General features: G+C 50.4%; 1 protein-coding gene across 1 annotated transcript; it reads right to left on the bottom strand.

Annotated features, from left to right (window-relative positions):
* Positions 1-12,580: 12,580 nt before the first annotated feature.
* On the bottom strand, positions 12,581-14,280 carry CLPS (colipase). The gene is made up of 3 exons (XM_070419421.1): positions 14,148-14,280; positions 13,220-13,342; positions 12,581-12,845 (listed from the first exon to the last, which is right to left on the bottom strand). Exons 1-3 carry the CDS (start codon positions 14,229-14,231, stop codon positions 12,714-12,716), a joined length of 339 nt encoding a protein of 112 aa, XP_070275522.1. The 5' UTR covers positions 14,232-14,280; the 3' UTR covers positions 12,581-12,713.
* Positions 14,281-14,563: the final 283 nt, after the last annotated feature.

Genomic DNA, 14,563 nt, shown 5'->3' with positions numbered 1-14,563 from the left:
TGGCGGGGGGGGGGGGGGGGGGGGGGGGAAGGGGGGCAGCTGGGAGAAAGCCCCCCCGCGGGCGGGCAGGGGCTGCAGAAGAGCCAGGGGGTCCTCTTCCAACAGAACAATGGGGAGGCTTGCCTCCAGAGCATCAGGTGCAAGAGCAGGTGCTGCCTGCGGGACCCCTACAACTGCGAGTCGCACTGCACCGACATGGGGTCTGAGGACGACTTGTGCCACACGCAGGTGGGTGAGGCGCAGCGTTGGGGGGGAGGGGACTGCGGAGGGGGGCGGGGGCGCACCGAAGCAGAGAGCCTGGCGGACCCGGAGCCCAGGGGAAGGAGGAAGGGGTAGGTGGGCGGCAAAGACCCGAGCTGGGAATTCTCCGCTGTGCCTGCTTCTCCAAGCCGCCTGTGGCCTGGGAGAGCCGAGGACAGACCCAAGGTGGGACCCTACCCCAGAGGCATGGCAGCGCTTCCCTCTAACCTGGGTTCCTGTTCTCCGAGGCTCATCTCAGCAAACCCTGAAAGTAGCACTGTAATTGGGCACAGCTAGAAGGTCTAACCCTAACCACGGTGCTGCTCTGCCTCAGACTCTGCTCCCCCCTGTTCCCCCGCCCCCCAAAACCACACACACAGCCCCAGGAGTTACGCTGTAGCCCCAGGTATTCCTGGCTGGATTTTGCCCAAGAATAGGAGGGCACTGAGCAATCCTAGGGGTCAGCATGGAGGAGGCAACCGGAGGCACAGACCCAGGCAGCTGGGTGAGAGGGTACTTTATGCCGAGGCCCCTCTGCTGTGTGCAAACAAATGGGACCCAGAGCTGGGCTGGGGTGGAAATGGGGGCTGCCGCTCAGACCCGAGGGCAGAGCAGCAGCCAGGGTCAAGGTCAAATCTTGCCTTTCCCAGACGTTCCTCGGCCTGTATAACGAGTGTCCCTGCCAGCCGGGCCTGACTTGTGTATTTCCGAAGAATGTGAAAACCTTTAAAATTACCTACGGCCATTGTAAGAAAATTGTTGTAAAAAAGAAGTCAACTAAGAGAAGTTTTTTCTAATGTGCCCTCTTCCGTGTCTCCTGCCCCTCCTCCTCCACCCACTCCAGGTCTAGCCAGAACTGTGTGTTCCTGCCCCTGCCCCCACAGCCTCCACCAACAGGGAGGGGCAGGGAGGGAGGGGGATAATGCACCATCATTGAAATAAAGAATTTTCAATATGTGTTGCCTTGACCCTGGCTAGTTTGGCTCAGTGGATAGAGCGCCGACCTGTGGACTACAGGGTTCCAGGTTCTATTCCAGTCAAGGGCACATGCCTGGGTTGTGGGCTCAATCCCCAGTAGGGGGCGTGCAGGAGCCAATCAATGATTTTCTCTCATCATTGATGTTTCTATCTCTCTCTCCCTTTCTCTCTGATATCAATTAAAAACTATTTTTTAAAAAATGTGTTGCCTTGGAGGTGGGGGCTGGGGAACAAGTTCCTGGGGCAGTGGGGAGGTGGGAGGAAACGGGGGAGGGTATAGCAAGGGGTTCTCTTGGGCTTGGGGTTGTTGACAAAAGTTTGCAGCGACCAAGCCAGCGCCAACATCTGGGCTGTGGGAAAAGGAGAAACTTCAGTCAGATACACTAGTAGTTTGCAAAACCAGGAGCGGCAACCTTCAAAGGAAACCCAAAGTGCCCTTTGCTGAAACAAAGGGGAGGCCTGCATTTATTAAGCTCCCACCCCAGTCCCTGTACATTAACAGCACTGTCTTCATTGGTCAGACTCATGCATTCTGATTGGTCATTACGGAGATGCTCTGATTGGTCAATGAAAATGCAAATGAGGATGTTGGATGTGACAGGTCTCACCCATTGGTTGAAAGGCAATTCCAGGAACTCCTTTGTAAGGGTTGGCGCAGCCGCAGGAACACAGTGCAGAAAGCTGGCAGTTCCGTCTGTGGCTTCTCCTGGGGTGCAGAGTGAGGAGAAGCCCTGTCAGCAGCGGCTGCTAGACTCTGGTTATGAATTCGTGCCTAATTGACTACAAGGAGTCCTTCTTCACAGGTATATTCCTTCTTGGGGTCAACAGAGTCTGTCTCCTGTTGAATAAAAGTCCTTCAGAGGCGGCGTGAGTTCCCCTTCCAGCCCCACTCCCTTTGTGACTTTAGCCCACTCCGTCATAAGCTCAGTTTACACCTGAGTTCTTGGTTCCCTGGCCTTAAATTTCAGAAATGTGAAAGAAAGTGTACAGAACAAACATGTGTATAAAGAATTGAATGTTGCCCGGCTGTGGTGGCTCAGTGGTTAAGCATCAACCTGTGAACCAGGTTTGATTCCCTGTCGGGGCACGTGCCTGGGTTGCGGACTTGATCCCCAGTGTGGGGCATGCAGGAGGCGGATCGATGGTTCTCTCTCATCGATGTTTCTATCTCTCTGTCCTTCTCCCTTCCTCTCTGAAGTCAATAAAAATATATTTAAAAAAAATAGAATGGAATGTTTATTGAGTACACACTAGATGCCAGGAGTCTCACACACATGATCTCACTTAATCCTACAGATGCCCATGAGGAGTAGGTACTGTTATTACCCTATTTGATAGGTGAGGAAGCAGAGGGATTGGGCAACGCCAGCATAAGAAACATCCAAACCTGTAGAGAATTTTTTAAAGAATTTATTTGAGCCAAACTGAGGATAAGATCTTAAATGCGCCCTAAAATGATAGTTTACAGAATTGAGGAAACTAAGAAAGATTAAATGAAGTTGGGAGAAAGCAAGGTGGGGATTGGATTATAGCAGCAATTTTCAACTGATGTGTTGCAAGAATATTTTTTTATAATACTCACCTGTGGGTATGTTAATTATTTTGAGAGAGAGAGGAAGAGAGAGAGAGAGAGAGAGAAACAGCAACGTGAGAAACATCAATCAGTTGCACATGCCTGGGTATGTGCTCTGACCAGGAATCGAACTTGTAAGGAACAAGGTTCCAACTAACTGAGCCACCCGGCTGGGCAAGAATTTTTAAAACATGCAATACCCTAGCCAGGGGCGTTGACCTCTTCCCTCAGATTCTCAAATCAAAAAATGACAACAGCCAACACAGCAATCGCTGTCTGGTGTGAATTCCCTGTCTTTAACCATAAATATATAGGTTACATAATAGAGTTGCATCTTACTGTTCTGTGGCATAATAAGGTTGCATCTGATTGGTTAACTCTTGGTACCAGAAATCCTTATATACAAATATAGGCATCTGATTTTTTTTTAAAAAGTCACTGGAATCTCAGACTTATGCCAAAACAATTTCTTCACTGACACAGCTCCTAGGGCAGTTGAAACTAAAGAGAAACTGAACAAATGGGACTACATCAAAATAAAAAGCTTCTGCACAGCAAAAGAAACCATCAACAAAACAACAAGAAAACCCACCTCTTGGGAAAACATATTTGCCAACGTCATATCTGATAAGGGCTTAATCTCCAAAATTTATAGGGAACTCATACAACTTAACAAAAAGAAGATAAACAATCCAATCAAAAAATGGGCAAAGGATCTAAATAGACACCTTTCAAAAGAGGACATTCAGAAAGCCAAGAGACATATGAAAACATGCTCAAAGTCACTAATCATCCGAGAGATGCAAATCAAAACAACAATGAGGTACCATCTCACACCTGTCAGAATGGCCATCATCAACAAATCAACAAACGACAAGTGCTGGAGAGGATGTGGAGAAAAAGGAACACTTGTGCACTGCTGGTGGGAATGCAGACTGGTGCAGCCACTATGGAAGGCAGTATGGAGGTTCCTCAAAAAATTGGAAATGGAACTCCCATTTGACCCTGTGATCCCACTACTAGGAATATATCCCAAGAAACCAGAAACACCTATCAGAAAGGATATATGTAACCAGATGTTCATAGCAGCACAATTCACCATAGCTAAGATCTGGAAACAGCCTAAGTGCCCATCAGTAGATGAATGGATTAGAAAACTGTGGTACATCTACACGATGGAATACTATGCTGCTGTTAAAAAGAAGGAACTCCTACCATTTGCAACAGCATGGATGGAACTGGAGAGCATTATGCTAAGTGAAACAAGCCAGTCAATGAAGGAAAAATACCACATGATCTCACTCATTCATGGATAATAAAGACCATTACAAACTTTTGAACAATAATAGATACAGAGGCAGAGCTGCCTCAAACTGATTGTCAAACTGCAGTGGGAAGGCCAGAGAGAGTTGGGGGGCAGGAGGGAGGGGAGTAAGAGATCAACCGAAGGACTTGTATGCATGCATATAAGCATAACTAATGGACATAAGACACTGGGGGGTGGGGAGAGACCAAGATGGCGGCGTAGGTAAACACCGGAGACCGCTGCCGCAAACAACCATTTCAAAAATACAACTAAAAGACTGAACGGACATCACCCAGAACCACAGGAAGGCTGGCTGAAGAGAGACTCTACAACTAGAAGGAAAGAGAACAGCAAATCGAGGCTCAGAGGCGGCGCAGTGTGGAAAATACAAAGGTACCGAGGTGCGCGCGCAGAGCGGGCTGGTGGCTGAGGGCGCGGTTGTCGTTTTCTGTCGGGAGTGAGTCTCAGACTCTGGGCTCCAGATCCGGGCGAGTCTCTAGGGACCCAGACTCAAACGGGAGAAGCGGGATTATCCGGCATCAGTTGGGACCTGAGGGCAGCTTTCTCTCCGAGGTTTGCAGCGGCTGCCGGGGTTCTGAGAAGCAGAGCCTCTGGGAACGGGACTGAGCGTGGCCATAACTGCTCCCTCCGCCCGCCCTGTTGATCCCGCCCCGCCCAAAGCCTGCGCACAGCCATTTGCCGATCGCCTCAGGCAAAGGCTGGATTAGCACCTCCCCAGAAGGCAGACGTTTTCCACACAGCTGATTTCCACAGCCAGCCGGCCTGGTGGTCAAACCCCTCTAGTGTTAACTACAACAATTAAGGCTTGGCTAGAACAAGACTGCGCACAGAGACCACAAGGGGGTGCACCAAGAAAGCATAAAAGATGCGGAGACAAAAAAACATGACAGAAATGGAGGATGTGGAGCTAAGAATCGCAATTTTGAGGGCTTGCCATAAATTTGTGCAGAGCCTCACGAAAACTAATGAGACCCTCGATGCTACGATAAAGAAATTAGAAAGTAAGCATACACGGACTGAAATAAAGAATATTATACCCAATAGCAGACCAGAGGAGTACAATAATCAAACCAAAGATTTGACAAAAAACACCCAATTGGAAAAGCAAAATGAAAAAAGAATCCGAAAGTGTGAAGATAGTGTAAGGAGCCTCTGGGACAGCTTTAAGCGGTCTAATATCAGAGTCATTGGAGTGCCAGAAGATGAGAGACAGCAAGATATTGAAAACCTATTTCAAGAAATAATGGCAGAAAACTTCCCCCACCTGGTGAAAGAAATGGACTTACAGGTCCAAGAAGCGCAGAGAACCCCAAACAAAAGGAATCCAAAGAGGACCACACCAAGACACATCATCATTAAAATGCCAAGAGCAAAAGACAAAGAGAAAATCTTAAAAGCAGCAAGAGAAAGAGGCTCAATTACCTACAAGGGAATACCCATACGACTGTCAGCTGATTTCTCAACAGAAACTTTGCAGGCCAGAAGGGAATGGCAAGAAATATTCAAAGTGCTGAATACCAAGAACCTACAACCAAGATTACTTTATCCAGCAAAGCTATCATTCAGAATTGAAGGTCAGATAAAGAGCTTCACAGATAAGGAAAAGCTAAAGGAGTTCATCACCGCCAAACCAGTATTATATGAAATGCTGAAAGGTATCCTTTAAGAAGAGGAAGAAGAAGAAAAAGGTAAAGATACAAATTATGAACAACAAACATGCATCTATCAACAAATGAATCTAAGAATCAAGTGAATAAATAACCTGATGTACAGAATGAACTGGTGATTATAATAGAATCAGGGACATAGAAAGGGAATAGACTGACTATTCTTGGGGGAAAAAGGGGTGTGGGAGATGCGGGAAGTGACTGGACAAAAATCATGCACCTATGGATGAACACAGTGGGTGGGGAGTGAGGGTGGAGGGTGGGGTGGGAGCTGGAAGGAGGGGAGTTATGGGGGGAAAAAAGAGGAACAAATGTAATAATCTGAACAATAAAGATTTAATTTAAAAAAAAAATTAAAAAAAAAAAAAAAAGACACTGGGGGGTAAGGGAGGGTAGGGGTTTGTCAAGGGCGGGGGGGAAAAAAGGACACTTATGTAATACCCTTTGTAATACTTTAAGTGAAAAAAAATAAAAATAAAAAAAAATAAAACTTACTTGAAATGGTTTTGTAAAAAAAAAAAAAAAAAAAGTCACTGGAGCAAAAAGGGTAGGTAATTAAATTACTATTATTATCATTCTTTTGCAAGTCAATAAAAATAATACTTATTTTTTCATCAGATCCGCCAAAAATACAGTATCTTTTTTCGAGTTCCACAGAATCTTAGTAGTTTATGTGTGCCATGACATGTGAGAGTTGAAAATGGCTGGATTACAGGATAGTTAACAAGAGTATGTGTTCCTCTGAGGGTGGTTATGCCTCCAAAGGGGCCTGGGAAGGAGGATTGCTTCTGGCGTTTCAAAGGTTTGCTAACGTAGATGCACAAGAACAATGCTTAAGGCAAAGACCAACCTTCTATAGGCCTGGGACATGACTGCCCACCATGACCTGCCCCGTTAGCAATTTGTGATCAGATCATCCTGTGAGGTTACCTTCCATAGCACCTCTTTGTCCACAGCAACTTGCTCAAGGTCACACAGCTTGGAACCGATGAATATGACTCTTCAGGGACATCGGGTTAGAAGAAAGGGATGAGAAAGGAAGAGAGTGGGAGAAAGACTGGAGCACCTACCGGGCCGATGGGAAGAGAAGGAGCCAAGAGGAGCTTTAGGAAGTGGCACTGCATGTTGAGAGGCTGTCAGAGCCAGAGGCCAGCTCGCTGGCTTGTGTACGGTGCAGTGCGTTCTCCGCAGAGGCTGGCTCAGGGTGGCCGTCATATTCAGGTTACACTTCGTACCTCAGGTTCCGTGCTCAGGCACGCCTCTGATTGAAGTTAAGCCTCCACACCTGAGCAAGAATGCTGTCCAGGATGCCAGGCTTATGGTGCAAGAGTGCTCCCCTATAAATCAGCAAGAGTGTAAATCATAACTTGGTAGAATATGTACTAAACATATCAGACATACACATAGTGTTACACACACATCAGACAGATACACATTGTTGGAGTTCATAGTGTTACATGAGCTCCCCCCGTTTGGAGAAAGTCAATGAAACAGCCGTGGAAGAAGAGGTTGCAAGCTGGAAGCCCAGCCTCCAGGGATAATCAATGTCTTAGAAGTTGAAGGGAGGGAAAGAAAGAAATGTTGCTGATATGATTAAACTGGTCCTAAGTGTTGTGAGAAAAAAATTTTCTTCTACCCTCTTAGGTTCAGTGTTTGGAGGTCTGAGAATTAAAGTGACAGAAGAGATTAATAAGGGTAAAGACAGATTTTTCTTTATTTATACACTAGAGGCCCGGTGCATGAAATCCGTGCACGGGTAGGGTCCCTAGGCCTGGCCAGTGATCAGGGCCGATCGGGGCCTTCCAGCTGCTGGCCGGGGCCATCCTTCATTTTGTGCCATTCCCCGGAGGTCAGCACACGTCATAGTGAGCGGCTGAACTCCCTGTCTCCCCGTTGAACTCCTGAGGGGACAATTTGCTTATTAGGCATATATATATATATGGACTAGAGGCCCAGTGCATGGATTCGTGCACCAGTTGGGTCCCTCGGCCTGGTCTGTGGGGGGACCTCTGTGCCACCGCAGCTCAGCCTCACCCACCAGCTCACTGGGCTCCAGCCCCCTGTCTGCGTCGATCGGCACAGCACGGAGTAGTGCGGGAAGCAGTAGGTGGCTGGGAAGGAGCACTTCTCCCACTCATCCTGGCCCTGCTGCCACCACTGCTCGGGCGCGCAGGGGAAGTGTCTGCGGGAGAGGCTTGTGAGCCTGGTGTCTGGCGCCTGTCTGTCAGCTGAGTGGTGCTCTGGCTGTGGGAGCGCACCGACCACCAGGGGGCAGCTCCTGAGTTGAGCATCTGCGCTGTGGTGGTCAGTGTGTGTCACAGCTACCTGCCAATCATCTGGTCATCCAGTCATCCAGTCGCTTAGGCTTTTATATAGCTGCAAGGGAGCTATATAAAATTCGGGCACGGGGGGGGGGGGGTCTCTCCTCCCCCAGCTGCTGGGAGAGCAGTTCTCCTCCTGGGCCTGCCTTCCTCCTCCCACAGCTGCCGTAATTGCCTTCTCCTCCCGTGCCACTGCCTCTCCCTTCGCCACTGGCCCTCGGCCCTTGCAGCCGCTGTGGCTTCGTCTGGAAGGACGTCTGGAAGACATCTGGTCTAATTAGCATATTACCCTTTTATTAGTATAGATAGATTGGGGAGTTCACAGAAAAGTGTGACTTCATGCCAAACCGGTTTGGCTCAGTGGATAGAGCGTCGGCCTGCGGACTGAAGGGTCCCGGGTTCGATTCCGGTCAAGGGCATGTACCTTGGTTGCGGGCACATCCCCAGTGGGAGATGTGCAGGAGGCAGCTGGTCGATGTTTCTCGCTCATCGATGTTTCTAACTCTCTATCCCTCTCCCTTCCTCTCTGTAGAAAAGTCAATAAAATATATATAAAAAATTGAAAAAAATCAAAATAAAAACATAAAAAAAAAAAAAAAAAAAAAAGTGTGACTTCATGAGGCAGTTAGAATTTGGGGCTTATATACCATCCAAATTGGGGAAGGGAGGGGGAGAAGGACACTTTTTTAAAAAAAGATATTTTTATTGATTGCAGAGAGGAAGAGAGAGGGAGAGAGAGATAGAAACATCAATGATAAGAAAGAATCATTGATGGTCTGCCTCCTGCCTACTGGAGATGGGGCCCGCAACCCAGGCAGGTGCCCTTGACCGGAATTGAACCTGCAACCCTTCAGTCCACAGGCTGACACTCTAACCCAGTGATGGTGAATCTTTTGAGCTCGGCGTGTCAGCATTTTGAAAAACACTAACTTAACTCTGGTGCCGTGTCACATATAGAAATTTTTTGGTATTTGCAACCATAGTAAAACAAAGACTTATATTTTTGATATTTATTTTATATATTTAAATGCCATTTAACAAAGAAAAATCAACCAAAAAAATGAGTTCGCATGTCACCTCTAACACACGTGTCATAGGTTCGCCATCACTGCTCTAACCGCTGAGCAAACCAGCCAGGGCAGAGAAGGACACTTTGGAAAATGACTTCTTAATAGGGGAAGGGATGGGGGAGGGCATTTATGGGAAGGCAAATGAGCTTTAGGAAAGATAAATGGGCTCGTAGGAGAGTAAGTGGGAGAGATATGACAACTGTGTGACGATGTCCACTTAGTGTGGTGCAAACATCTCCTCTCCAACAATGAAGTCAATACAGCAAAACAGTCCATCTTTGCTGGTTATAAGAAACCTCCCAGGAGGGGATTTATGACAATTGAGTTTTTTGGGAGACTCTGCTTTTAGGTAGATCAGGGGGTTCAGAAAAAATGCCTGCACTCAAATGCCTTCTGTTCAAAATAATTGTAATGCTACAGCGGCGTATTCTGGATCCCTTCACAAGCCATGGATCTTCAGCTGCCCCTGAGGAAAAAGGGGTCGTTGGTGAGGACACGGCTGCCAGAATCTAGAGACCTGTGCTTCGAGGTGTAAGACGGTGCTTCTTCTGTGAAGAGTCAGTTCTCTAGGGCAGCACTGTCCAGTGGAAATAAATGGAGCTATACATGGCATTTCAAATTTTCGAATAGCCATACTGAAAGGTAAAAAGAAACAGGTGGAATCGATACTGAACCAAAGCTTTTATCATTTCAACATGTAAAAATTATTTGAGATATTGTAGCTTTTTTTGGGAACTTGGTCCAAAATCCAGTTTGTAATTTGCCCTTCTCTCCGTTCAGATGAGCCACACGCCAAGTGCTGAGCATGTGGCTGGCTGAGAGCTAGCGTATTAGACAACGTAGGTCGCCAGGGCCCAGCGTTAGGAATTTTTTATGGATTCTAGGCTGCAAATACCCCTGCTTCTACACCTGAATATCTAGCAGGTCTAGAAAAAGTTACAGCCATATGGGGAGTTCCTGTGAGTAGGCTGTTAGATGGAAAGTGTCAATGTCAAGGCTACAGCCTCTAGGACAGCGGTTCTCAACCTGTGGGTTGTGACCCCTTTGGTGGTCGAATGACCCTTTCACAGGGGTCGCCTAAGACCATCCTGCATATCAGATATTTACATTATGATTCATAACAGTAGCAACATTACAGTTATGAAGTAGCAACGAAAATAATTTTATGGTTGGGTCACAACATGAGGAACTGTGTTTAAAGGGCCAGAAGGTTGAGAACCACTGCTCTAGGACATCTGTATGTGAATTAGAAAATGGTGAGGGCTATGGGCTCAGGCTTAGAGAGAGAAAGGCTCTTTTGAACAAGAGCAACAAGAGCCCCAGGTTCCTCTTTGTCCAGTAGTCTTGTATTAGCCAGGCTCAGTATCGCAGGTATTTCAGGTGGAATATATTTAATACAAAGAACAGGGGTCTGGGCCACTTGCTTCTGCAGAGCCCAGCCCCTATTCACTCCCGGAAACGAAGGACGTTTTCCTCGTGTCCCCACAGTCTGTAACTGTGCTGGGCACTGAGTCACTCAGCAATTGTGTGAAGAAGTGAATGAGCGCAGACCCCCGCAGGGCTGAATCTGGACACCAAGAAGTATGCCCTAGCCTTGCCTCAGGGCCTGAGACTCCTACTGGGTTAAGATGTTGAAAGCACCTCTGGTTGAGCACTAACTCAGATGTGGCAGACACTGCAATCAGCCATTGCCCCCCTTCTTTGCTCACTGAACCCCAATATTGTTTGAGTAATAATGTGTCCAACCCTGGAGAGGGACCATGATTAATCCAGTGATGGCAACCACATCCCCTTTGCTCAATACTTGCTTTCCCAGCCTCCCTTGCAGCTAGAGACGGTCAGGTGACCTATTGTAGACATGGAGATATGGAGAAGTCTGCCTGGAGGCTTTAGCACAAGACAAGAAAGTATCGAAGGAGACCTACCTGCCCTCACTCCCTATCCCACCCATCCTCTGCTCTGCTCTTTCTCACTTAGCACATGGTGAGAGGATATGACGTTGGGAGCTGCTATGCAGGCGTTTGCTTTGTGAGAAGGTCAAGGGAATGGCAGACCTGCCAGCCCCCAAACAAATGCCAGCACCTCCTATCTCTAGACTTCTTGATTCATGAGAAACATATGCCCCATGTGTAAAGCCATATTACTTTGTTTTCTTTTTATTTGTTTGTTTTTTGTTTGTTTGTTTTGGTCATTGTTGTTACAGCTGAATTGAGTCCCTCACTCATAAACCTAATGGTTACTCGAAGGATTCGTTGATCCCGGAACTACAGGATCCTGGGGCTGGGAGGCACCTCCGTTCCACTGAGTCTACTCTCCCACAGTCTGTGTGAATCTCCTCCCCAGCACCCCCACTCAGTGACCCTCCACTTGCACATCTCAGACGGGGACCCCAGGTTTGAGTAGGAAATTTTTATATGGAGCCAAAACTAAATTCCCTGCAACTCCACCCACTTGTCTTGACATGGATAATTGGGAAAGAACAGGGAATTGTAGAAAAGGGGGTGGGTGGGTGGAGTGAGATGGGTTTAGTGCCAACTTTTTCTAGTTCTGTGACATCAAGCAAGGCACCGAACCTTCTACACCTCAGTCTTTTATCTCTAAAGTGGAGACAACCATTCTCCCAGGATCACTGTGAGGGTTTGATTTTTGAGCACAGGGAGCCCACAGCGATGTTGGTGTCTGTGTTACGTCTGATCAAATAATTGCTCCATACCCCCTCCCCTGGGAACTGACCTTTAGGCCCCTTCACAACGGACATTCCATTTGCTGAGACCATTCTCTCTCCCCTCCGGAGTTTCCCAGAACCCAGATCTGCACAGAGAATCCTCCGCCCAGAAAAAGCCCGCCTAGAGGCCTTTAAAAACCTCTGATTCCCGGTCTTTGCGGGAGCTGGCCCCATTGTGGGGCTCAGCCCATCTGGTACCCAGATGACCTAATAAATTCATAATTCTTTACCCCTTTTGGCCTCTTGCGTTCCTCCTTCGGTGACCCTAACAGTCTGACCCTTCACACACGCATGTGTCCTCTGGTTGTCGCATCTGAGAGTTGGGGCCCAGAACAGAGGTGTGAGCCCAGCACAGGGGACAGGTAAGCTTTGATGCAGGGCAAAGAATAGGGTCATTATAGCGCCCCCCCAGAGGGGTGTGTGTGTGTGTGTGTGTGTGTGTGTGTACGCAAGCGCACACATGCTCGCCTGTCTTTCTGTCTGAGAACTTGAGGGGCAAGGGGGGCTCCCAGGGAGGAGGGATTGCTCCCCAGAAGTGGGGAGATCTTCTGCCTTGTCTGCCTGTGCAGCCTCCTCCCTCCTTCCTCTGGCCTGTTTGCTGCGGGCTTCGAGGGGCACAGGCTCTGTGAAAGGAACTTCAAGGAAGACGCCAACTCAGCAGTGACATCCAGGCCTGGGGGAGGTTTGCAGGACGGGCTTTAATGGCCAAGAACCCAATCAGGACATGGAGGTGCTGGTCCCGGCAGCCAGCCGGGGAGAAGGGGCACAGGAGGGGCACCCTTCCGCTGGGCCAGGGGCATGGCCGCGGGGCTTCACTCCTTGGAGCGGCCCTGGTCTCGGCAGGTGCCAAAGTTGGTGTTGGTGATGGAGCCCACGATGGACTTGTCCGCCTCGCAGGTCAGGCCCCGCTCGCAGGGACACTTGTAGTAAACCCCGTAGAGCGTCTGCGGAGACAGGGCGCCAGGGGAGTCACGCTGTGGGGGCTCCTCGGGCATCACTTGCCTTGGATCTGACGCCAGAACCAGGTGCTCCCTGACTGCCCCCGGGCGCCCTGGCTCCCTCTCTGGCTCCTCCGCTCTTCCTAACCAGGTCTGCCTGGGGAGCCTCTCTCTACCCATCCATGAAATGGGTACCAGATCCCTGCCCCCGCGCACCCCCTGGTCAGCTGAGACCCTGGGCTGGGAAAGGGCTTGGAGGCCCGTTGACCTTCCTGTCTCCCCAACATTGGAGGTTCCGGCTACCCTCCGCCCACCCATCCCCAAGCCCGGAGGCCCCCCTCTCTGGGTGCCCCCTCCCGCCTCCCAGTCCTCGGACCCACCTTGGCAGAGCACTCGCTGTTCTCGCTGGCCTTGGGGGCGCAGCGGGCCAGGCTCAGCCCGCTCGTCCGGTGGCAGCACTTGCTCTTGCACTGGGCACTGTTCAGGCAGAGCTCGCCCTCCTCCTGCGGGGGGGGGGGGGGGGGGCAGCCGTCAGCGGACCCTCCCCGGGGCCAGGCTCCTCCCGCTACCCCGGCCGAGCCTCCCCGCCACCCCCAGCCCCGTGGGGAAGGGCGGTGGGTGCAGTGAGGCAGCCTGAGCGGGGCTGCGCCGCCAGCCCCCTGGGTGCCCCTGGAGCCGTGCCCCTGGCCTCAGCGCTCCCATGGAGGGTGCCCGTGTGGCCCCCAAACGGCCTCCAAGTCTCTGGGTCCCACAGGCCTTTGAGGAAGGAGCCTGTGAAAATGAAGGAGCTTCTCCCTGGAAAACTCCTCCCTCCCCGACAGACCTTTGCACAGAACCTCAGCGGACCCTGCCCCCAAGCCCAGCGTGGCACCCGTTCGGGATCTCTGGGGGGGAGGGGGGGCAGAGATGCCCGGTTCTGCCCTCGGGGAGAGGCGGTGTGGCCGGGGGAGAGCGTGGCTGTCCAGGTTGATAGGAAGGGTCCCTCTCGGTCGATCGTGTGATGACTGAATGTCCGTGAGGCTCTGAGAACTGTCTGGTCCCTGGGAGTGGGCGCTGGGTCGGAGCCAGTCACGGGGGAGCTTAAACCCCTGGGCTCTGAGCCAGGCTTTCAGGGCGGTGCCGAGGGCTCTAGTTTGCAAACTCCCTTAGCCAGGCTGACCCACTGCTCTGAGCATGTGCCCAGCTGGTCAGCTTCTCTGGGGCCCCTGGGAGGAGGCGAGGACAGGGCACAGGCAGTGGACGAAGGCGCCTCGCCTCCCAGCCCTGGGCAGCCCCTGGTGGGACCCGGAGGTCAAGAGCCAGCCTTACCAGGTTGACAATGATTCCCCGGGGGTCGGGAACCGCGTAGGCCACCGCCAGGGTGACAAGCAGAAGGACAAGGATCTTCTCCATGATGAATGGGCACAGCCGGTGAAGGGAGCAGCCAGCAGGTCAGGTGGCAGAAGACAGAGCCAGTTGGGGTGCTGGGGCTATAAAAGGCCCTGTCCACATGTGACCCACCTTCCCCGTCTCACAGGGCTGCCGTGAGCAGAGGCCCAGCTGTGGCACCCCGCTTAGGGGGGCGGGGGGGGGGGGTCCTGATAAGGTAAGTGGGCAGCACCTGGACACCTGGCTGTGTGTGGGCGTGGGCACCTGGGGTGCTGGGTGGCGATATTGTGTCATGTGCAGAGTGTGGGTTCTGGAACACTTTTACCTGCACAAGTTACTCGCTGAGCAAGTTATCT

This window comes from Myotis yumanensis, unplaced genomic scaffold, assembly GCF_028538775.1.
Source record: "Myotis yumanensis isolate MYYU_CA2020_CCGP unplaced genomic scaffold, mMyoYum1.0.hap1 SCAF_6, whole genome shotgun sequence".
NCBI classification, from domain to species: Eukaryota; Metazoa; Chordata; class Mammalia; order Chiroptera; family Vespertilionidae; genus Myotis; species Myotis yumanensis.
The sequence above is the reverse complement of the archived record's forward strand: the minus strand, read 5'-3'. Positions and strand labels throughout refer to the sequence as shown.

Excerpts from the sequence above, each read along its gene's own strand:
- CLPS (XM_070419421.1), bottom strand. The coding sequence starts at position 14,231 with ATGGAGAAGATCCTTGTCCTTCTGCTTGTCACCCTGGCGGTGGCCTAC. Across the intron at positions 13,343-14,147 it reads GGGGAATCATTGTCAACCTG|GAGGAGGGCGAGCTCTGCCT; the intron begins GTAAGGCTGGCT and ends CCCCCCCCGCAG. Across the intron at positions 12,846-13,219 it reads ACAGCGAGTGCTCTGCCAAG|ACGCTCTACGGGGTTTACTA; the intron begins GTGGGTCCGAGG and ends CTGTCTCCGCAG.